Source organism: Scophthalmus maximus, chromosome 19 (assembly GCF_022379125.1).
Source record: "Scophthalmus maximus strain ysfricsl-2021 chromosome 19, ASM2237912v1, whole genome shotgun sequence".
Lineage (NCBI taxonomy): Eukaryota > Metazoa > Chordata > Actinopteri > Pleuronectiformes > Scophthalmidae > Scophthalmus > Scophthalmus maximus.
This window is the reverse complement of record NC_061533.1, coordinates 7,679,812-7,702,267: the sequence shown is the minus strand read 5'-3', so window position 1 is coordinate 7,702,267 and position 22,456 is coordinate 7,679,812. Positions and strand designations below refer to the sequence as shown.

The window sequence follows — 22,456 nt, the reverse complement described above, 5'->3', positions numbered from 1 at the left end:
TGCACTGTGAAATTCAGAGTGAAGGAAGTGGCCTTTATAAACAGAAAAATCTAAATGCTGGTGTTACGGTGAGGCTTCTCCTGGTTTGACTTATTTATAGTCAAGGAGAGGACTTTGGCTCCACTCCTATAGGAATCCACAACCCTGGAACATTTCTGAAAACTCCAGGTTCACGAGTCGTGACATGTTTGCTGACACTTTCAGAAAAGGCAAAGGTTGCAGAAGTTCACTTTTCCATTGGATAGTAAGTTGATATATTGTAATTTTTAGTCTTATAGATTTTGTCATTGTAATAAAATAATGTCAGAAGATGATGTTGATATTCAATTTGGCCTCTTCTTTTTCTCTGTGTCATTATGCCTTTGTCTGTCCTACAATGTGACCAGCTGACTTGCCGAAGCATTAGCCTCTCTGCGGCCTCCACAATGCCGTTGTCGAGCAGCGGCGTTCTCAAGGTTTTACCACTTGAGCGCCAAATATCATGCACATGACGTCCGAGTTCCACATGAAGACATGTAGCATTTACACAAACTGTTTTTATTGTACAGATAAACAGATCACATTTGTTTACTTTTTGCATAGATTGCAATAAAAAGCTCATTCGGATGTGAAGTGTCAGCAGTATCAAATTATTCTACATGGTCACATGAAACCTGGTTCTTGAATAACGTTTGGTAGAAAAAAGGGTGTTGTTTTTTCTGTCAAGACATTTTAAATATGAACTCTTTAATTGCAAATAAAACTCCACACTTACATTTCAATTGTTTTTTAATCAGCTTCTATAAATACAAAAATTATTGAACAAATCTTTACGCACAAATCTCAATATCCAGGCTTGGTGACCATAAACTTGATGATGCAAAACAACAAGAGATCAACAAATTAGATCATGAGTCTTACACTTGAGGGTTCCTCTGGAATCACAAGCTCCTCCAGAGACAGGAAAAAAGGCGGAATACTGGAAAAACAAGAAGACAAAAAGGAGGCAGGCACACATTTTTAAAAATATACAAGAAAATATACAATATGCAAAGCAGAGCAGAGGCAGTACACATGGAAATATTCATATATATTAAGGTGCTCTGTGCTGACAGTGAGACTTGAATAGATAGATACATATAAAAAAGGGAAAGATTGCAAAGACAGAAATATGAGCAAGTGCCACTCTTCATTTCTATGGCAGAGAGCACGTTGAATAAATTTAAATGCACAATAACATCACCACCATCACAATCCTCAGTGTCAGAGTACAGTTACTGGACCCTCTCTCTTTCAGAAGAGGAAGAGGAGAAGGGATGTGCAGTTTGTGTGGCTCTTCACTGTTACCTCTTCCATTCAACTGCTTCCTTCAAAAGAAAACAAGCATGGAAGCTGAATTTTATCGTGAGAGGTTCCTCCACTCCCTGAATCACTTTCCATTTAGTTCAATTCTTTAAACGCATCCCTCTTCACGTTCCCTGTTAATGAAGGCCTAGGCGCTGCAGAGTTAGCACGTTGCTGTTCAGCAGCGTCAGTAGAGTACCGGTGGTGACCACTACCAAAAGACCTGGCAGGCCCATCTCCGGCCCCTGCGCCCCTCCCGTCTGCCTCTTCAGGTACTTTTCAGAGTAAACCATGTAGAGCTCCAGACACCTCCGGGCCTTCAGCTGCTCAATCAGTGCCGGATAGCCGATCTCCACAATGCTGACTGTGTCGTCGTCGTCCTCAGCGTCAACACCCTCGTCCTCAGCGTCACTGACCGCCTGCGAGGCTGGAGGCACAGGGCCGGCCTCAGGCTGCGTTGAGGAGGTGGAGGAGTTCTCTGCCGCAGTGCTGTTGGTCTCTATCACAACAGCAGTTGTGGTGGCGGCGGCGGCAGCTGGTTTGTTTCTTGGCTTTTGATTCACCTCAGGCAGAAGGTCTGTCCTCTTCATGCACGAGTCCATGAAGCGGTCGTAGGTCAAAGTGGGTTGGTCGTACCTGTAGTCTCTGCCATAATCGTTGGTATCAGTGGACCTGACGCCATATTTCCTGTACATGTAGTAGTTGTAGTAGTACTCCTCCTCGGGGCGGTTGAAGTGGAAGTGAGGACGAGGGAACCTCCCTAGTCCGTAACCCAGGGCCATGCCTGCCATCGCCCCTCCAGCCACTGACATTACTGCACCGCGCCCAAAACCCCTGGATTTATCTTGGGGATACAAACCCATTGCCTGAACTGAGTGGGAAAAGGGAGAGCCGCCCCCACCACCGTATCCCCCATATCCATAGCTGCCTCCATAGTGAGGGCTCAGGACTTTGTTGTTTGGGTTTTGGTTGATATATGTACCTGGATAAACACCATAACCTCCTCCATATGGGGAGCCCTGTGCTGGATACTGGTTATGGTAGACGCCACCCTGCTGCCGCGGGTAACTTGCCAGAGGATACCCAGGTCTGCCTGACTGCGGCGGGTTGCCTCCTTGGTTGTTTTGTCCAGACTGTTTGGGTCCCCAACCCTTAAATCTGGAGCCCTGATTATTTCTGTGGCCGCTGCCTCGCATCCATGCAGGAAACATATTTTTGCCGAAGAATTTGCCGCCGCCACCACCGCCGCCTCTCTTAGCCAGCGAAGAATGGGTGTGAAACAAAATGAGTGACAGACACAGCACAGATAATGAGTCCAGCTTCATCTTCGCACTGTAGGGAGGGTCGGGGACAGAAAAGGGAAAATTGGGAATATGGCATAATACTTAAATTGTATAATTTTACCCTTTAAATGTTGTTTTGTCCATTTTAACACAGCTCTCCGCCTTTTCCTGAACGGTGAAATTCCTGTAGCTCAAAGCAACTTGTACATATAGGAACATGCACCTAATTCAAGTTTCATTGAGCTGAGAATACTGGGAACAACAGAGCAACCTGTACTGTATTGAGTTAACCAGGTCCTCTACCTGTACTGTATTGAGTTAACCAGGTCTTCTACCTGCACTGTATTGAGTTAACCAGGTCCTCTACCTGTACTGTATTGAGTTAACCAGGTCCTCTACCTGTACTGTATTGAGTTAACCAGGTCCTCTACCTGTAATGTATTGAGTTAACCAGGTCCTCTACCTGTACTGTATTGAGTTAACCAGGTCTTCTACCTGTACTGTATGGAGTTAACCAGGTCCTCTACCTGTACTGTATTGAGTTAACCAGGTCTTCTACCTGCACTGTATTGAATTAACCAGGTCCTCTGTTAACTTCTCTCTATTAATTGTATCTAACAACAACTGTGCAAACAGATTCGACGTCATAGCCTTTATATACGCTTATTGTATCACTGCTCTTAACCTATGAACCAATCATATCGCTGGATTTGAGCTAATGAGCGTATACAACGGCTATGACGTCGAATCACTCCGCGACTGAGGAAGTAACGACGTGAGGAGACGTGAGTAGCGACGAAGTGAAGTTGAGGAGACGTACGGGAGCTCAAGGCACACGGTGAAGGTTGAGTGGTTGTAGCTTTGACGAGGGGCTGCGGCCCACTGCAGCCTGTCCACTCGACCTGCCGCCGGACCGAGCTCCGTCTCGTAGCCTTCCCTCTGAGGAGCGCTACGGTGTGTTGCATAGCAACCGCCGCGCACTGTGCAGGCAGCCAGGAGGGACTACTTTTTTTTGTATTCGTTAAAAAACAAGAAGCTGTATTTGACGAAATAAACAATTCCGAGTGTGATGTGTCTACTATTTTCATTTCGTCATTACTTGTGACCGTTTTGTAAAAGCAATAGCTCACGACAGGCCGTGATATCCGCTCATAACGTCTGTCGTGAGCTGTTGTTCTTATAAAACGGTGACAGGTATTTGCAGTTCACCCACTGACACTGACCCAATGCGAGCCTTAAATCATCATTAATGTTGGAAAATGGTGGACTTACTTCAAATAAAGCACCAGTCTTACCATGTGTGACGGCTCCGTTTCGTGAGTGGACCTATTTAGATTCACTTGTGCTACGTGACTAACCGCCGGAGTATCGACGTGAACCCTTATTTGTTTATCTATTAGTATCTTTTGGAACCTGGTTGGTTCCACGTGACGTAAAGCCGCGCGAGCAAGGGACTTGGGTCGCCTAGAAACAGAGGACGGAGGGGGCGGGGCTTTATTTGGCACACCTCCCAGCTCTTCAAACCGAGCGACGATGACTTCATGTGGAAAATCACCAGCGGTGGAAGAAAAAAGTACCAAAAAATGACCTAATTATAAGTAAAAATGCTGATTCAAAATTAACTTGTGTAAAAAATTGTATATGTTATAAAATATTATATATTTCTTTATATTATGTATAATTTTTTTCTCCCACTAAATGTTCAGCTGTTGCACACACTTTAATTTCCACTTTAAAGGACCTGATGTCGTTTTAGCATTTTCAATTGTAAATAGGAGTAGTTACTTTGATAACATAAAAAAACTTTTAGAATATGATGCAAGAATATAAAATAAAATAATCATGATACATTTCCTCAAGGTGAATAAGTGCTGGCAATTGTAAGACTTGTCTTTATGTCCTGTATAGCACTGTAAAGCCATATCTAAGCAGTATGTAAACACTTAAATGGTTTATAACAGATTGTAAAGTAGTTGCAAGCAGACTCCTCCTGTAGAAGCCTGTGAGTGGAGGCTGCTGCGTTAACAGAGCATCAATGAAAATATAGTAAAACACAGCTGTGATAGAAGAAGTTATTATTGTTGACAAATACTGTACATTAAACACAACCCAATTTCCTTTTACAACTGCATTATAGTGTGGTATAAACATTAATTAAACTGTGAATAAAAGCTTGAAAAGTGTGTGGGGGGGGGCTTAAATAGGCAATACTTTACTTTTATGTGTTTACTTGTCACATGTATTTTTTAAGTTTTGGTATTGTTGTGCTATTGCTACTTTTATATAAAAAGAACTAGCTGAATGTTTCTTCAATCAGAAAAAGGCCCTAATATCCGATACTAATCAAGAATGCAATGATAAAACTATTCATGCCACACTTGTCTGCCTCCAGATGTTTGATGTCATTTTGGGAAGATTTCCAGGTCAGTGTACTGTAATTTCTTATCATCATACAGAGAGAGATGGTTCTACGCCATGTTATCAAAAGTCTTTAGATACCAGTGTCATAAAATAACAGTTCTTCAAGGATCAAAAAGGTTGTATTTTAAACTAAGTGCCTGTTTCATTAAACAAAATGTCCCTTTCATTCATTTTTAGGCAGCATTGTGGTATTTTGGTAAAAGCAGCGAATGCAAACGTTTCATTAGTGCTAGTTGAGCTCTGAAAGAATAAATGAGAAAGAGCTTGTGGTTGCTTTTAGGAGTACAAGGACAGAGGACTCCGATTATGCAGATGATTCCACCTGCTGGCTATTAGAAGTCCAACACTGAAAACCTTTCGGTGATCGATCACTCAATCTTTTCTGAATTCAGTTCAGATTAAGTACATTAGATGTACTGAGCACTTTTTGCAATCACAAGCTACAAACAGATTGAGGAGACAAAACACTCAATACATCAACGCACATTTTCTTTGCATTGATTACACAACACACTTAGGATTTAGTACCAGCAGAGATCATATGTCAAGGTTAAAAATCAAGCAGCACTCTGGTTTAATGACAATCATTCACATGATGATTGTGAAAAGGTCAAGTTAGCTTTAATAGATGTTGAAAATATGATCATCACAAATACTCACTTATGCTCACGATATAAAACCTCTTGATTAAAATATACTCTAAATTATTATTATTCAATATAATAGTCATTACTTCCCTCTTTTGGAATGCCTTCAAATCAGACAGTCCCCCAACATCAGCACCCCTTAATGCACTAATAATAAAAAAAAAAGTTGCAAACAAGCTCCGAATATTTACCATGCTCACCATTTTCGCTTGGATGCCAATTTACATGAAATTAGCACTAAGTTAAGCTTCTTTCTTTTTTTTTTACAACCCAGTCTCTCCCTCGCTTTCCCTACTAATAAAGGCCTTAGTGTAGCAGTGTTAACTTGTTGCTGTTCAGCAGCGCCAGTACGATACTGGTGATCACTGACAAAAACCTTCGGAGGCCCAGCATCTCCAGTCCCAGGGCCCCGTCGTTGGGGCTGGGCTCCTTCCTTTTGTTCAAATACTTTTCAGAGTAAACCATGTACAGCTCCAAACATCTCCTGACCTTCATCTGTCTGATCAGTGCCGGGTAACCGATCTCCACAATGCTGACTGTATCATCATCATCATCATCATCATCATCACCATCATCACCATCATCAGTAGCAGCCCTTCTGATGGCCTGTGAAGCTGGAGGTGAAGGCCCGGCTTCAGACTCATTAAGAGGGCGGCGAGTTGAAGGTGCAGAGGTCGAGGAGTTCTCTGTTGCAGTGCCGTTACTCCTTGTTGTGTTGCTGCCAATGCCAGTAGATGGGGCAGCAGTAGTTGTGGTGGTAATGGAAGTAGTCGTGGTGGTTGTTGTAGTTGCGGTGGTGGTGGTGGTGGTGGCAGCTGGTTTGTTTTTTGACTTTTGATTCACCACAGGCAGAAGGTCTGTCCTCTTCATGCACGAGTCCATGTAGCGGTCGTAGGTCAAAGTGGGTTGGACGTACCTGTAGTCTCTGCCATAATCGTTGGTATCAGTGGACTTGACACCATATTTCCTGTACATGTAGTGGTTGTAGTAGTACTCCTCCTGCGGGCTGTGGAAGTGGAAGGGAGGACGAGGGAACCTCCCTAGTCCGTAACCCAGGGCCATGCCTGCCATCGCCCCTCCAGCCGCAGCCATTACTGCGCCGCGCCCAAAACCCCTGGATTTATCTTGGGGAAACACACCCATTGCCTGAACTGAGTGGGAAAAGGGAGAGCCGCCCCCACCACCGTAGCCCCCATATCCATAGCTCCCTCCATAGCGAGGGCTCATGATGTTGTTATGTGGGTTATAGTTATAGTATCCACCTGGGTAACCTCCATGACCACCATAACCACCATAACCTCCATATGGATAGCCCCCTACTGGGTAACCACCAGCTGGATAGCCCCCTGCTGGGTATCCACCTTGGTTTGGGTAACTCCAAGGTCTGAATGGTTGGTTGCCTGGTTGCTGGGGGTAACCTCCTTGGTTGGGGTAACCCCCAGGTCTGAATGGTTGGTTGCCTGGTTGCTGGGGGTAACCTCCTTGGTTGGGGTAACCCCCAGGTCTGACTGGTTGGTTGCCAGGTTGCTGGGGGTAACCTCCTTGGTTGGGGTAACCCCCAGGTCTGACTGGTTGGTTGCCTGGTTGCTGGGGGTAACCTCCTTGGTTGAACTGTTGTTTAGTCTTAGGCTTGGTTCCCAGATTGGTTTTTATTTTGGGTGTCTTCTTAAATAGATTGATTCTCTTACCAAGCCCAATGCTTTTCTTGGCCAGCGAAAAACTGATATTCAAAAGAAGGAGCAGACATAATGCGGTCATAACAGTCAGCTTCATCTTTGCACTGCAGAGAGGAGCAAGAGGAAGAAACGTAAAGAGAACATGACGTAGTGAAATCATGACTGGGGAAAATGGCCTTATCCTTAAAAAGCATTGTCTCTGTAAAGAGCTGTCTTTCTGGAAACAGCTAAATTCACAAATTTCTAGTGAATTGCTGAGCGCGCGCGCACACACACACGCGCACACTAATATCCACCACTAATTAATAGAAATGTAAATGTAGAACGCATTGCCACATCTCTATATTTTCAAGAAAGGACACTCTTATTACTGGTTCCTTTTTTGGAGAAAACCAGCAAATGTTTGAAAGATACATATTGAGCAGTTGATTTCCTTCTCTCTTTCAACTTATCAATCAATTGATATATGCCACATAATCCATGCACCATCTGTTTCAGCCCATGTGATCAACATGAAGCTGTGGGTCTGAAATAGATGCGAGGCTGAAAATAGCTCAGGCTCTTCAGACTGAGTTCATGCAGACGGTAAAATTTTACTTTCTTGTAATCAGTTATTTCCAATACTTTGTGCATGAGAGCACCCACGACCACCTAGATTCAAGCAGAAGTACATATTTACTAGGTAAGAGTACATTCCTGAAATAATGTCACAATCATACAAACCCAGCGGGAGGGGGTTTTCATGTCGCACTGTAAAAAGTATTGTCAGACAACACCAAAAACAGTTACGTACATGACATAAAGTCTGATCGATGAAAACTCATCAACACAACTGACCTTGACCTGTCGACAACACCGTGGTTTCTTTCTGTAGATCACGTAGGTCCCACACTTCCTGTGACCGCCCCCACTCCCACTCCCCCTTCCGCGGGTAAATCTCTATCTTTACACCAGTGACGCAAGATTCATTTGCTTGAGTAAAAGTAGCAACACCACACCACACGAATACTTCACTACAAGAAGAGAAAGTAAAGTGAACAAAATATAATGTAGACGCCCCTTTTAGTGTTATTGGGCCAATGATTAGATCTATTTCATATTTAGGTGGTGACTAATCAATGGTGTTGGCAGAGGTGGCGTTATCTTAACACACACACATCTCTCCATGAAAATCTATATATTTTCACAGAAATACATTTATATGTACACATATGCATATATAATGTACACATATGTACATACAAATGCATACATATCATATTTATGGAGCCCGACCGATATATCGGTCAATATTAGCCTTTCACAGACATTTCGGTATCAGACAACTGATTTGAGCCTTTAAATGTGCATTTGTTTCCATTACATTATTTGATTTCTCAATTTAAAGTTATTTATGATAAAGTTGATGATTAATTAAAATATCAGCCTCAACTATATGTCTTTTTCATAAAGGTTTGATAACTCCATCTTAGGAATCATTGACATATTTAAAAAATAAATATATCGGCCATTGTGTGGGTATCGGGAATCTTGTACTTCCAAATATCATTATCGGTTGGGCTCTACATATATATATCTATATATCTATAGATATATATACACACACACCCGCATGCATTTACATGCATATACACATATACGCACGCACACATACGCCACCCAGGCCACTTCAATTAGGACATGACTGTGAAGGGTTTCATGGTTTTTAATCTTGTGGATTCCTGTTTTCATTCAGCCCCCAACACTGACTCGTCATGTCATGATGAAGTGATGCACACACTGAATGCAGGGTGATGTAATGACGCACCAGGCCACAGTGAAAGTTTGCAGCTGAACAAAAAACGAGCCTGTGACAAGAGGACAAGTCGTCCTTGATGGCAGTGATGCGTGGAACCATCTGCGATAGCAGCAGGTACCAACAGTTTCCTGACGGGCACAACATCCATAAACAAACTATATAATGCTGATGAATGAAAGGGAAACAAACACTTTTCCATGAGAGAGATTCCTTTGGAAAATTGCATAATAATGCATCCTGTCCAATAATTGGGGCAGGAAGTAACATCCTTTTCAGACTGAGTGGTAAAATATGAATCCAGGCAAGTTACTACCATTGCTTATTTGCTGTGCAATCTTTTAATCATGCAGTACACAGTACTACAGTCATCAAACATCATCAAATCAGGAAGCCTGCCAGATCAAGTCAACACGACATCGTTCTCAACAGATCAATGACACGTGTCGTTAAAGAATAGACGAACATCTGCGGGACCCAGAGGTCCCAGGTCAGACATACACTGTGTTAAGTTCGGTGACGGGTTTGTTTTCATGTCCAAATTGAAAATGCACTTCAAAACAGTTGTTAAACACACAGAGTGATGCTGGCTGCTGTCAGAGGTGAACATGGGCTGAAACAGAGCCTGGTGTCAAGTCACCCTTTAAAAAGCACAATTTGTTTCTGCTATAAAAGCTGCATGAATGATGATGTGACCATTTTCCATCAGTATCACCACTGGTGATTATGAAGGAAGCATTCGTTTGGATTTGAACTGGGATCAAATGGGAAGAGGAAATGAGACATTCCACTTAAGAAAAAAAAAAAAGGTGCAACAGGGCGATTTTAAACTCACTGATGTGAATGATCAAAGTGCAAACTGACAAACTCTGTTCTTTGATGAAAAAATGCAAACACAAACCCCAATCGCCCTTTAACCCTAGGCACATATGTAATACTAATAATATAAATCTTCATTAGCAGTAGCATCGGTGTGCTTTAAAAATATCCTTTCATCTATGGCATCCACCTCTGGCGGGTGCCTACGGATAAATAGCAATGAGGAAAAAAACTTCTATCCAGCTGCAATGAAATGAGTTACTGTACTCCAACAATGTCAAATGAATAAGGGGGGGGGGGGCGGGGTACAAAACACACAAAAATGTATTTGCACAGTACACATCTATGCGGTAAACCTTCCAATACAACTTGTAGGGTCACATACAGTATTAGTGAGAGCTTGGGCGAGTCAGTTATAATGCTACACATTTTCCTCTTTTAGTGCCACAATACCAGAAATATCATTAATCTCATTTGTGGCTTCAGTGTTTAAGCTTCTCTCCCACATTAGTAATATATCTTAATAATATCAAGCATTTACTCTTTTTAGATTAGAGAAATCTTCGCATTAGTCTTAAAACACAATTCATACACCGTAGATGCAAAATAAAATGTCCTTTTTTTCCTTCAGATTGTCCATTCAGTGGTTAACTGGTGGGTCCAGACTGCAATTTACAAGTCACCTCTGGGTTAAAGGAGTGACCACTCTCTTGATAACATCCCAGTCTTCATTTGCTAACTTAAGCAGCGAGAAACGACACTGTTACTGTGATCGGAGGCCGGTCCAGATCTGCTGTGCCACCTGCTGGCTAAATGAGACTATGACGTGTCCTGGTGTCAGCGCGTTCAGCAGAAACTGGATAAGTTATCTTTCATCCTGAACAGGAGCTTAAAATGTTTGCAAATAAAACAAAATAAAACTGCTAAAAGAGGAAAAACTCAAAACAAGAGACATTAGGCCTTTGCATAACAAACTGTACAACGCCATTTGTGCGTTATAAGACGGAGGGAAAATTGTACAACAAATTTACAAATTTACAGGCGGAAGAGGAGACCGTCTATACTGTGAATAGACACCATCGAATGCGACAGCCATGGGCGGTTTATAGGTTCTTCTTGGACATTAGGTCAAAAAAAATCATGACGTCAGCGGGCTGCGAGTCCAATGAGGTTCCGGGCTGGTTCGTCCAGCTCTAATGGAGAGTTACTGAGAACGGAGTGCACAAAAGTGAACGTCGAGGGACTGAGGGTCTGAATACGCTGCTGCTGAGATGAGGCAGAAGAGGCAGCAGACCTTTCCTGGTCGTCAACAGAGAGAGGGGTGAGAAGCCAACGGGAACTCCCAGATGAGTGATCTGCTGTTATCGGATGCCAGAAACATTCTCTCTGCCGCTCTCTACTATTTTATAGAGGCGCCTTTAAATAATTTTTGGATACTGAAATATAAACCGCCAGTGGCTCCCTCACTCCCCACCGAGGACACAGGTCTGTGAAGGTCCATCCACCCTTCAGTCCAGTGGCTCCTGCTCCTCTTTACACACCGTTGGCACTCATCTTGCTCTTCTGTGACACCTCTGTTGCTGCTTTAGCCTGTGGAAGAGGTCACACAAATTAGTTTCACCACAATATCCAGTATTTCCCTTTTGAAATTGCGGCCAGAGTTCATGTCTGAAAACAGCTTGTGCCTCTCAGCCGACGGCAGAATATAAATATTATTTAACAGATAATGAAATAAATGTCATTATTGTATTTGTGTTTTTAAAATAAAAGCAAGAAAAAAATCATTGTCCCGTGTCCTCAAACTTCCACACTGAAGAAAAAACGCACCCTTATATATAAGGGAAGGAAACTTTAGTTTCAAGAGTTACATTACAGATCTGCCTCGGTCGTCTTAAAGACAGAAAAGCCAATCAAGTGAGGACGAGAGAGTAAAAGTAAGAAACCAACTTGTGTTGCCTATCTTTTAAACCACGATAAAATGCTTCAAATGATATCTGATGTCATGTAGTATCTCTTCAAATGATCGGTTGGTTTATTTAAAAAAAGGAACTCACTTAGAAGCCAGTGTAACAGTGACAGGTCTATATTTATCAGCTATTTTTAAAAAACCCACAGTAACGTGCTGTTGATCAGTTCCTAGCTGCCTGAAACAGTTACTCTGTCAAACTCGTTTCTCCTATTGATATACACTGAACACATGTCCAACCATTGTCTATACTTAACCCATTGTATTCAGGGACTTTATGCCCACAAGAATAGCTGTGTCCATCTATGAGAGATTAGCCTATTAGGGAGATCAAAGCCAGGAAGAACTAACTGGATTCTGTGGCAGCAAATTCCACACAAACTGGTTTCTGTGGCTAAACACCAGCGGACGCTCACCTGAAGGACTTCGGCCGGCGTCAGAGGTTTGTCCGACAGTACAGGAGCCTTGTCTCTCAACTCCTCCACCTACAACAAAGATCAAAAAGAAAATAGCATGAAGGGATCCAGCAGGAGTCTGCACAACTCCCCCAACAGACTTAATGTTTATTAATATTGATTTGTCTGTTCCTGTGACATGAAAAGCCTCAGCCTGTTTCCGGTGTATAGACAATCCAGTGTGTTTTAAATAGTCTAGTTAGTTTAAAGAAAATGTTTACGACTCATGCTTAAAAATCAATCTTCCTTTAAAATGTTTGTCATTTTTCAAGCAAGTTGCTGTTCCCATCTTCTCAAATGTGAGCATTTAATACTTCTCTCTGTCATACTGTATATGACTGTATACTTGGACTGTTTGTAGATTAAACAAGACATTGGAATACCTCTCCTTGGGCTGAGAAATTGTAACCAATATTTATAATAATATAATAATTGTTAGTTTTGACGCTATATGAAACTGTGCAGGCGTGAAGCTTGATAAATCTCTCACTCTCTACAGAAATATAGAGCTTCTGGTAGCAGCCATAGGCTTAGCTTAGTACAATACCACAACTGGATGAAGCGAGCAAAAGTCAAGACAGCAAATAAGAGTAATTTCCTGAATGTTAAACTATGTCTTATGGAACCTGGAGAATTTTCTGTCCAATAGAAAAATTAAAAAATATAAAAAATAACACAATTTGCTTTGAAACTGGTAAATAACTGGTATTTATACCCAAAAAAAGAACACTATCTCATCTTTGTATTTCTGTGATGCTATGAATTAATAAATCTGGACTGGATTTCATATGCTTCTGTGTTTCAATTCTAAATGAATTGAAACATATAATATAAATCGTTTGTTCGATGTAGTCACTGCAGCAAAGCGTATACTCATACTGCTGCTGCTGCTGCTGCTGCTGCGCGAGTGTGGTGGCGGCTGTATTTCAGTGCACTGACCGATCTGTCTTTGATGATGAGAGCAGGGTCTGCCAACATGTCAGTACTGACTGATGGTGTACTTGCTCCTGTATTCTCCATCGGGGGAGGAGTCGTTTTCTGCAACAACAACAAAAAATAACAACAAACATCTGATGAAAAGACTGCATCCGACAAATGACCATATGATCTAGTTTATTACTTCTTCAGTGACTGTATTAGTTCAAATGTGGTGTGCTTATTATTACTTTCGTTTGGATGCCTGGACACTCGTCCACTAAAGAGGGAAAGTTTCTCTTTGCTCTCCTAAAATTTTCAAGCTTAACATGTGAGAGCATTAACAAGCAGTTTGGAAGTCAACTAAGGTCCACATAATAATTTTACAAAGGTCGAGAACAAGTGCTGGAGATTTTCCAGCCCTTTTTTGCTAAAATCACATACAAACATATTTTGTAACTGATAACACTACCAGCGGGGGGAAAATATTTTAAACCTTTGTGAAAGAAATTATCCGCAGATAACCTTAAAGGTTTATGTTTACTAATGGAGCTGATGATGATGAATGATTCGTCTGTTAAATTAAATGAATCCACAATCTGAATCTGCTCATTGAATTGCTGTCATTTCAAAGGCAAAATGACAAATATTTACTTGTCCAATCATTCCCATGTTCAAATCTGGTGCATGTCTTGTCATATATGATAGTAACTGATAGTATCTTTGGGTTTTGAACTGTTGTCCAACCTCTAGTTTGGGAACAGGTGGGATGATGGGGGGTTTTGGTTTGATTTCAGTCAGGTACATGGCTCTGGAGAGCAGCAGCAGTGATGGAGGAACGTTCTCCTTCAGGTGCAGGTCCAACCACTGATGGGAGAGAAGACCATTTATTAAAAGGAGATGATCAACAAGACAAGAGGTTTGCCTCACAGTGTCATTCGGTTGCTCACCTGCTGCATCTGCTGACGTAGCTGATCAGTGGTGAGACCCAGAGACCTCATCCCACGACTACGACAAGCTGCCTGTAATTCTGACACACTCATAGCTGCCACACCTTCTGCTGCGATCATCTGAGATAGAGGGAAGTTTAAAAAATAGAATCTGAAATTAATTTCAAAAAAGTGCCAGAGGTTAAAACATTCTAGTAGTTTTGTGGGCAATGATGTATTATACCAACAATCAATTTTCAAACTCTACTAAACTTTGACTTAAATTTGTGGAAACAGGAAACTAGTTGGTTAATAAATCACAAAACTGTTATCATTTAGAGAATGGGGTGGTGTGACACTTAAAATCACGTCGGCGGTTTCTATGCAAAGCTGTTGAGTCTCAGTCATCCGTCTCACCTCGTCGTCTGATTTAATGGTCCTGAGCTGCATCATCAGCTGAAAACGGAGTAAGTTGTTGGTGCCGATGGGCTGCAGCTCCAGCAGTTTGCACAGAGCCACCAGCTGGGGGCGCTCCAGGTGCTCCAGCGTCAGTTCGTCCTCAAACAGCTTCGAAAACCGGACGATGTCCTTCGTGGTGGGCTGCTCGCCGGTGCCCCGGACCTGACAAGGACGCACAGATGTCACTCACTCGGCATCAACCATTACTCTGGAGCTGGAGATCTGAACTCTGGAGTTCAGACCTTACTTGGATATAGGACGGCACAAATCAAATCTCAAGTTCCAAAACATCAAATTTTATCTAACTGAAAAATGTAAAAGATGCTCTGCTCCCTTACTCTCAAAACGTTTCTCCTCACTGGTGCTGTCTTTTTTTTTTTAAACATGGAAGATCCTGTATGCATCTTAGACTCGCAATTATAATCAAACCTGTGTTTCAGACTCTAGTCACTTTTTAAACTCTTAGCTGGCAACAGTTAAAACTTAATAACAACACAGAACAGAAAACGAAATCCAATATTGATTAAAAAAAACATGAGCTGTGTAGAATGTGTTGCATGGACTTCCACTGACTCTACGGACTGACGAGAAATTAGGAGTTACCTCCGATGTAGTTTACCTTTTGAACGTATGTGGAGAATTGCTGCGTTTCATCCTCCGTCTGAGCCTTAGCCTTATTTCTTCGGGCCATCTCAGCGATGGTCTCCTGGAGAAACTTGGCAAGTTCCAGCTTCGCAGCCAGACCCTTCTTCTGCTTCTCCTCCTGCATGACGAGGAGGGAGGAGACACATGTTAGCTTGAAATATATATATATACTGTTCTTCAAATACAGCAAGTGTGATGCATTAGGGTTTCTCCACTTCAGTACATAATTGTTCTACGGTTCAATATTCCAGTTTAGGTTTAAATTCAAAATGTATAACTTGCCGTAATTAAAAATATTAAAATAGAAATGTGATTCAATGTGTTGTTTGGATTGCAGGTTGTCTTGTTATTCAGGACTATTGTTCATGTTTTCCTGTTTAACTTTTTCTGTTATAATTCTTTCATATTTGGCACTGAATCATTTGTCTTCTCTTGCACTGAAAAGATATTTTAATTTAAAAGAGACAGTTATTAATCAATGTTTGATGAAACAACTATTTTAATTATTCAGTGATTCACATACATTTCATTGTAAAAAAATGTTTGCTTTTGGCTCACGACAGATCATTTAGTGGACAATAAATAACAAAATATAAAAATTTCTCTATGGTACCTTCCGCCTTGTTTTTGACTCTGTATAATTATCTACAACCACAAAATGCCTTCTTTTTTTTCATTCTTCAGTCAATAGTTCAGAAGCTGAACTTCCTTGTTCAGTCAAGGAGCATGTGAGCATAACTGTGAATCACTCAGCCGTGCTCCAGGACATCCAGGGATCAGATCTGATAGGTAGACTGGACCAAATACAGAAACCTGCTGTTTTTTTGGCTAAAGGAGAGTTGAAGTTAAAATGAATTATTATAATAATTATTATTTTTTACCAATCAATATTGTTTTGAAAGATTAGGAACAGTGCTTATGAAGCATATTTGCATGTTATTTAAGTCACAGCTCCCCAAGTAAATTGCCCTGATTAGACAAAGTCAGCTGCCTGCATGGGCAAAGGTTCTTGGTTAAGCAGACACAGGCACATGTCACAAGTTACATAATCATGATGAACCCTGTGGCAGGTCAATCAGGCGGCAGGGTGTGTGTGTTTGTGTCTGTGTGTACATGCCACATGCCTTTTTGGTCTCCGTTTCAAAAGTGGAGGGCAACATCTCCGGGAAGAGTTTGAGGAAGACGGGAAGAAGAAACTCCATGAAAGGAACAATGATGAACACCATGAAGGGCACCAGACGGAACAGGTCAGCACACGTCCTCATCAGCTGTAGACACAACGAAGAACATAGCAAATGTAAACAAAACGTGCACAGTGTTCACACCATGGCGCTCAAGCCAGGCAAGATCCATTACAGCTCCTTTGCTGAAGCTTCATCTAAAATAGCGCGCGCGCGCACGCACGCACGCACGCACACACACACACACACAGACAGACAGACAGACAGACAGACAGACAGACAGACAGACAGACAGACAGACAGACAGACAGACAGAAACATCAACCATGTCAGTCATCAAGAGTATGACCTTTTTTAATGTTGTAACATGTCTTCTCTACCTGAGGCAACAGAAGTAGCATCTAAAAATTGCATAGGTGCAGGAAAGTTCTCATAAGATTAAAAAAAGCCTCTTATCATAATCACTCTACCATTTACATTTATGAACCCTTTTGTTCTCGCAACCACATCACAACCAAGACTCAGGACTCAGCTGACAACGTCATCTGATCAGATCCCAGTTTCATAGGTTGCATAGTAAATCCTGTAACTGACAAAGTATTTAAGGGTGAGAATTAGGCATTTAACTCACAGTGGAACTGCTCGACGTTGTGAGCAAGTAAACACTTCAGGATATTCAACAACGGAGAGTGACCAGTGGATTAAACAGTGCATCTACAATGTGTCTTAAATCAAACGATGTCCACATCTTTGAACAGCACCATATCTTTAGCTAGATAGGATAGCACAATAACATTAATAATAATGATAACAGAATAAACCTGACCTACATTGACGGGTTGATTGTTGATCACAGAGAGGGTAGGTGTAGCTGAGAACTACATGCCCGTCATGGTATTCAAAGCAGAAACTACCATGTTATGACGAGTTCTGGCTGCAGAGGACAGGACGGCGAAAATGTGTTTATGTTTTGATAACTCCCAGTGCTGCCAGTCAGTCGGACTGTTACGGATGGGTCAATGTGTCTGTTTGAAAGATTGTGCAGGAGCCACAGCAGGGAAGTAGCCCTGCACACAGCTCTACAATGAACCAACGGCACAAAACATCTAGTTAAAGATTGTTTTATGTTACTATGAGAAGTGTTAAAGAAAAGTGGGTTCAATATGAAACTGTGGCTGGATAAATTAAGACTATGGACAGCTGCACAGTCTAGGTAATTAATGGGAATCATTTTAGTTTTCGTAAAAAAACACCATCACTAACTATGACCTCCACAAAAAACATATAGTGGAATTCTCAGACAGCATCAAAAGAAAAGGCAAAAATAATCCTCCTAAATGTAGAATCTGAGACAGAGCTATTGTATTGGATTGCCTTTAATTGTACAGGTGTACCTGATAATGTGGATGGGGAGTTAATGTTTCACCTCTGCAATGGTATTTTCAGTGTCTTCTGTCTCTGTGGCCTTAGTTTTTGTAAACAAAATGAAATAAATACTGTGTGTAAATTCCCAGAGCCCATCATTGAGGCTGTGCAATACAACAACGGGTGGCTGTGGATCAGGGGGTAAGGTCGGTCATCCACTAACCCGAAGGTCGTCGGTTTGATTCAAGCTTCCCCTAGTCCACATGCCGATGTGTCCACGACACTTAACCCTAAATTGCCTCTGATTACTCTTCAGGCTGTGTGTGAATGGGGGAATGTGACTTGTCCTGTAAAGCACTTTGAGTGGTCAATAACACTAAAACCGTTATATAAATATATAGCACAATTACCATTTACCATAGAAAAATGCCTATCCTTCATGTAATCTCCATCTGCTGCTTTGTTGTGTAGCAAAAAGCTCATTCTTAACAGCAATAAGTTTTATCGTGCCATTTAGCGATGTTACACCCAACAAGGATGGAGGCAAGTCTGTGTGCTTGAAGGCAACACAAACTAATATGGAAGAGAACAAACATGACAAAAAAAGATAATTCCAAATACAAAATTCAAACATCATTAACCTCTTTCACCACCTACTCAAGATGTCAAACAGTATGGAGAGTCTACAGATGAGAGGCACATGAGTGCAGTGGACGGCTTAAAACAAACCCCAGACTTAGATGTTGAGAAGAAGAGATTGCAATTGCCTATTACGTCTCCAAAGTTTTTGGCCCCAATTTACACTGTCCCGAAATGGGAGTTTCCTGAGTTATCCAAACTATTAATTTATTGACTGCACAGAACATGGGCTTTAAAGATATGTGGATTGCCATCTAAAAATAAATGACATACTGTATATCAAGATATGACATTTTGTTCATACTACACAGCCCTGCTTGACATTGCACAGCTGAAGATAAAATAGACACTTTAAAATGAAAAAACCTAAATCATCATATAACATGATATACATGAAACTTCTCTCACCCTTCTCCTCTCCCTGCGTGAGAGCAGTTGTCCGTGTAAAAGCCTCCACACCATCCTGCCTGCAATCGTAATGTCAATGCCAAGTAACCGGAAGCCATTGTAGTAATGCTTCAACTCGTCCACAACCCTCTGATACAGAGACTTTTTCACGACTGCCCTCTCCTGCACCGGAGGAACGGCGGCCGCTGTGGTGGTAGATGCTGGCGGTTGAGACTGGGGCGCAGTGGACACAGTGGAGTCATTTTTAATCCCAGAAGAAGCTTCTTGGGCAGCAGCCCGTGGGGCCTTAGTGTCTTCTTGCTTTATATCCTGGAGCCAAACACCTGAGCTGTGTAGAGAATGGGCGAGCAGGGCGGGGCACTGGCCGTGTCTGAGGGTGTGGCCTCTGTAACAGTGGGGGTAGCCATAGCGGGAATGCCTGAGTGGGAATGAGGACAGGACATGGCGGGTAGGGTCTACGTGGAGATAGGCTTTAAGAGACAGAGAGGAGCAGCTGTGCCTCTTGGATAGCAAATATGATCCCCTGTTGACATTGAAAAGAAAAACTGGTTAGTTATTACATAATATTCTGTAAGAAAACATCCACAGAAAAAACTATGGAAAGTGCATGTGCAGTGCAGAAATGTGTATCAGATGATTAGTAGATCAACAAAGAAATTATCTGTCATTTTGCACACCATCGTAAAGTGAGCTGTCAACAACTATTTTGATAATCAATTAGTTGTTTAAATAATGTTTAAGCAAAAATACCAAACACCCTCTACTTGCAGCTTCTCCAATTTGAGGATTTAGACTTTTCACCATTTTAAAATCATTACAAACTGTAAATTGTTTGGATAAAGCAAGATATTTTAAGGAATCGTCTTAGGCTCAGATAAATGTTGACTTTTTTTTAACCTGGTCCATCTCAAAAAAGTGTAAGCAAAACAACCCATGTACACTTATGTCACTTGTTCTTCCTATGTCTTTGATGCTCTAATGATTTAATGAAAATTGGCGAGGAGGTAAAGTACTACAAGTCAATAATACAGTAACAGCGTGGAGATGCATAGCAGGCAAAGAAAATTTAAATGTGATTGATTATGAAAAAAAAGTTGGTGTTTTTTTTAAATGGTAGAAAAAAAATCCAAACCAAAACATCTACTCAACCTGCAACCAATTATGAACAGAAAATATAAAATGGGTGTATTATTAGTGTATCATAACACAGCAGTGACAAGGCAATATTAATTATAAGCTGATTGAAAACATAATTGAACTATTAATGAGATAACAAGCAAATCTTTAAGGGAAGCTGATTTAGTGACACTAACTTACACATCAATACAATGTTTTATCAAAATATAGTTTTTTTCTATAGTTGTAAAGTATTTCTTGTGAAAACGTATCCACCTGTAGTCTGGCACTAAATAGCAACAAATTCAAACACAACCTGAGAACAGTTCACCTATTATACGCAGTTGAAACTATATATAAACTGCTGTCTGGACTGACATACACTGTGTGGACTTTGTAAACTGACAGCAATACAAACAGTTTGCCAAATATGACCATATAGGCTACAAAAAGTAAGGTCACAAAAAGGGTCTGCCACTTAAAACTGGGCCGTCATGTTGTTTCACTGTGGTAATATGTTCAATTCTGGCAGCCCACTTTCTAATCTTACATGTGTGACTGGAGTCATGGGATTCACTGAAAAGGTTTCAATGCAACAGGCACTATGTAAAAAAAAAAGCCATTCTGTACTTTTGATTCCCCTGAGCATTGACTGCCCCCAGGAGCCTGTAATTACTGTCAGTGAAAAATATCTACCTGTGCATTTCGTCAACCTGAGTGGGATCAGGCCTGTTTTGCGTGGCCCGATCTGCTCTTTCATGCAGACAAGTGTGGCCATGTGCTGCTAATTTACCTCGATCTTGTGACTGCAGAGATCACCTGGTGACTAAAGGCCGCCATTGCCGGGGAAGATTACAGTATTCTGTTAAGGCACAGGAGGGGAGGGGGGGTGAGAGAGGGGGAGAGAGAGAGCATGCAGGTGTCAAATTACAGGTCATTCACATGGTGCAGCTACCAGCTAACTGGAAAAATACACTCACCACTGACCAAGTAATCTCAGTGTGGATAAAATAATATTACAAAACATTAACATGCACACAACAGGGACCTATCTGGACTAAACCAGGTTAATAAGTTGTAATCAGACTGAAATAACCTCGTTTAATTTTAACCCTGCTAATTTGGTTCATTGAAGCAGTTTGACGATCGATCATGGCTGATTCTTGCAAAACTGTGCACTATAACATTAAAGTGAAGGTTGAATTTCACACTATTTAGTACAAGAACAATCACCACCAACAGATCGAAACTGTATCTTCAGACATCAGCATGGAACTCATCTAAAATCATGATCGTATCTACACATGCGCTATTTGAACTTTAAAACGTCCTGTTTATGATTCAGCCAGATGCCAAGCTAACTGCCCTTCTTTAGGTTTACATTTAACAGTTCAAGTTAATTACAAACCAGCTTGAAAGAACCACGAACCCAGAATCCTGCCCAAGATATCAACACTGAGATCATTACAGGTTGACATTATGTAACAACACACGTGTTACTTGTCTGACACGTGAAATACTTATCGGGTCCGAGTATCGGCGTTATCCCCCCCCCCACACACACACACACAAACACACACACACGGGCACGCACAACAAACCCATAGCAAATGTGACTCAAGCTTCCCCACTCGGGTTATGTAAACAACTAAATTGACGACTATTAAATGGACCTAACATAAGATTAAAGTCGTGAGGAACACCACAGCATTTCGGTATATTTCCACTAACGTGAGCTAACCATGTAAATGCCAAATGAAATATTGAAGTGACCTACAACCAATGGTGGGGGGAAAAATGTCATGTGTGAATAGTCTAAACGAAAACCAATTGAACATTATCGGTGCAACATTAGCGTCAATCTAACAACTATACTGCGATAGCCTAGCAAGTTAGCCTGTTCGCCTAGCTTGCTGCTGGCTAAGCTAAGCTAAGCTAGCCACTGAAATGGAAGCGCACGCACCTCTGGCGTCGAGGACCGAGCTATGGCTGCCGCTGCTGTCTGGGGGTCCAAAGGCTTCTCGGCGAGACGTGAACACTATAATCCCTCCACAACAATGGGTCGAGGGAAACCGGAGCGACGAACGTAACGACCGAAGTGGTGTTAAACCCATTTACGGTGGGTTCGTCGTTTTTTTTCCCACCGGTCCTGAGGGTTGTCGTGTTGGAAGTGATGACGGTATCGTCCGCTCAGTGTACACAGCCCAGTGCTGCACGCGAAGGTCACCCTGCACATGCGCGAATGTGGCTGCGCGAACACGTCAAAGATCGTCTATTTTTGACAAGATCAACCACTCGGCGGCTTAAAAAAAACAACACCCCGGCTACTTTTCATTACAAGTGGTCGTAAACCGAAACTCAAGCACCTTCCTTCTGTTACTGGTCCCGAAGCAGTTTCAACATAGTTTAAAAAA

General features: G+C 41.7%; 3 protein-coding genes across 4 annotated transcripts; all 3 read right to left on the bottom strand.

Moving 5' to 3' along the window:
• Positions 1-750: 750 nt before the first annotated feature.
• On the bottom strand, positions 751-4,068 carry LOC118313750. 2 transcript variants are annotated; one of them, XM_035639504.2, is made up of 2 exons: positions 3,879-4,068; positions 751-2,655 (listed from the first exon to the last, which is right to left on the bottom strand). In XM_035639504.2, the coding sequence occupies exons 1-2, from the start codon at positions 3,902-3,904 to the stop codon at positions 1,461-1,463; spliced, it is 1,221 nt and encodes a 406-aa protein (XP_035495397.2). In that variant the 5' UTR covers positions 3,905-4,068; the 3' UTR covers positions 751-1,460. The 2 variants fall into 2 exon arrangements, with proteins under 2 accessions (XP_035495397.2, XP_035495396.2); XM_035639503.2 differs by having other exon boundaries at positions 3,902-4,066.
• Positions 4,069-5,623: 1,555 nt separating this feature from the next.
• On the bottom strand, positions 5,624-8,476 carry LOC118313749. Its single transcript, XM_035639502.2, has 2 exons — positions 8,188-8,476; positions 5,624-7,454 (listed from the first exon to the last, which is right to left on the bottom strand). The coding sequence occupies exon 2, from the start codon at positions 7,445-7,447 to the stop codon at positions 5,981-5,983; it is 1,467 nt and encodes a 488-aa protein (XP_035495395.1). The 5' UTR covers positions 7,448-7,454; positions 8,188-8,476; the 3' UTR covers positions 5,624-5,980.
• Positions 8,477-9,458: 982 nt separating this feature from the next.
• letm2 (leucine zipper-EF-hand containing transmembrane protein 2) lies at positions 9,459-22,272 on the bottom strand. Its single transcript, XM_035638986.2, has 11 exons — positions 22,006-22,272; positions 20,836-20,904; positions 18,927-19,449; positions 16,458-16,601; positions 15,308-15,451; positions 14,647-14,850; positions 14,251-14,370; positions 14,048-14,167; positions 13,325-13,423; positions 12,347-12,415; positions 9,459-11,554 (listed from the first exon to the last, which is right to left on the bottom strand). Exons 2-11 carry the CDS (start codon positions 20,880-20,882, stop codon positions 11,498-11,500), a joined length of 1,527 nt encoding a protein of 508 aa, XP_035494879.2. The 5' UTR covers positions 20,883-20,904; positions 22,006-22,272; the 3' UTR covers positions 9,459-11,497.
• Positions 22,273-22,456: the final 184 nt, after the last annotated feature.

Coding starts and splice junctions, on each gene's coding strand:
- LOC118313750 (XM_035639504.2), bottom strand. CDS start 3,904: ATGGTAAGACTGGTGCTTTATTTGAA. Junction 2,656..3,878: donor AGACTGGTGCTTTATTTGAA/GTAAGTCCACCA, acceptor CCCTCCCTACAG/TGCGAAGATGAAGCTGGACT.
- LOC118313749 (XM_035639502.2), bottom strand. CDS start 7,447: ATGAAGCTGACTGTTATGACCGCATTATGTCTGCTCCTTCTTTTGAAT.
- letm2 (XM_035638986.2), bottom strand. CDS start 20,882: ATGGCGGCCTTTAGTCACCAGGTGATCTCTGCAGTCACAAGATCGAG. Junction 14,851..15,307: donor TCTCCACATACGTTCAAAAG/GTAAACTACATC, acceptor CGTCCTTGTCAG/GTCCGGGGCACCGGCGAGCA. Junction 11,555..12,346: donor CGCCGGCCGAAGTCCTTCAG/GTGAGCGTCCGC, acceptor CCTCTTCCACAG/GCTAAAGCAGCAACAGAGGT.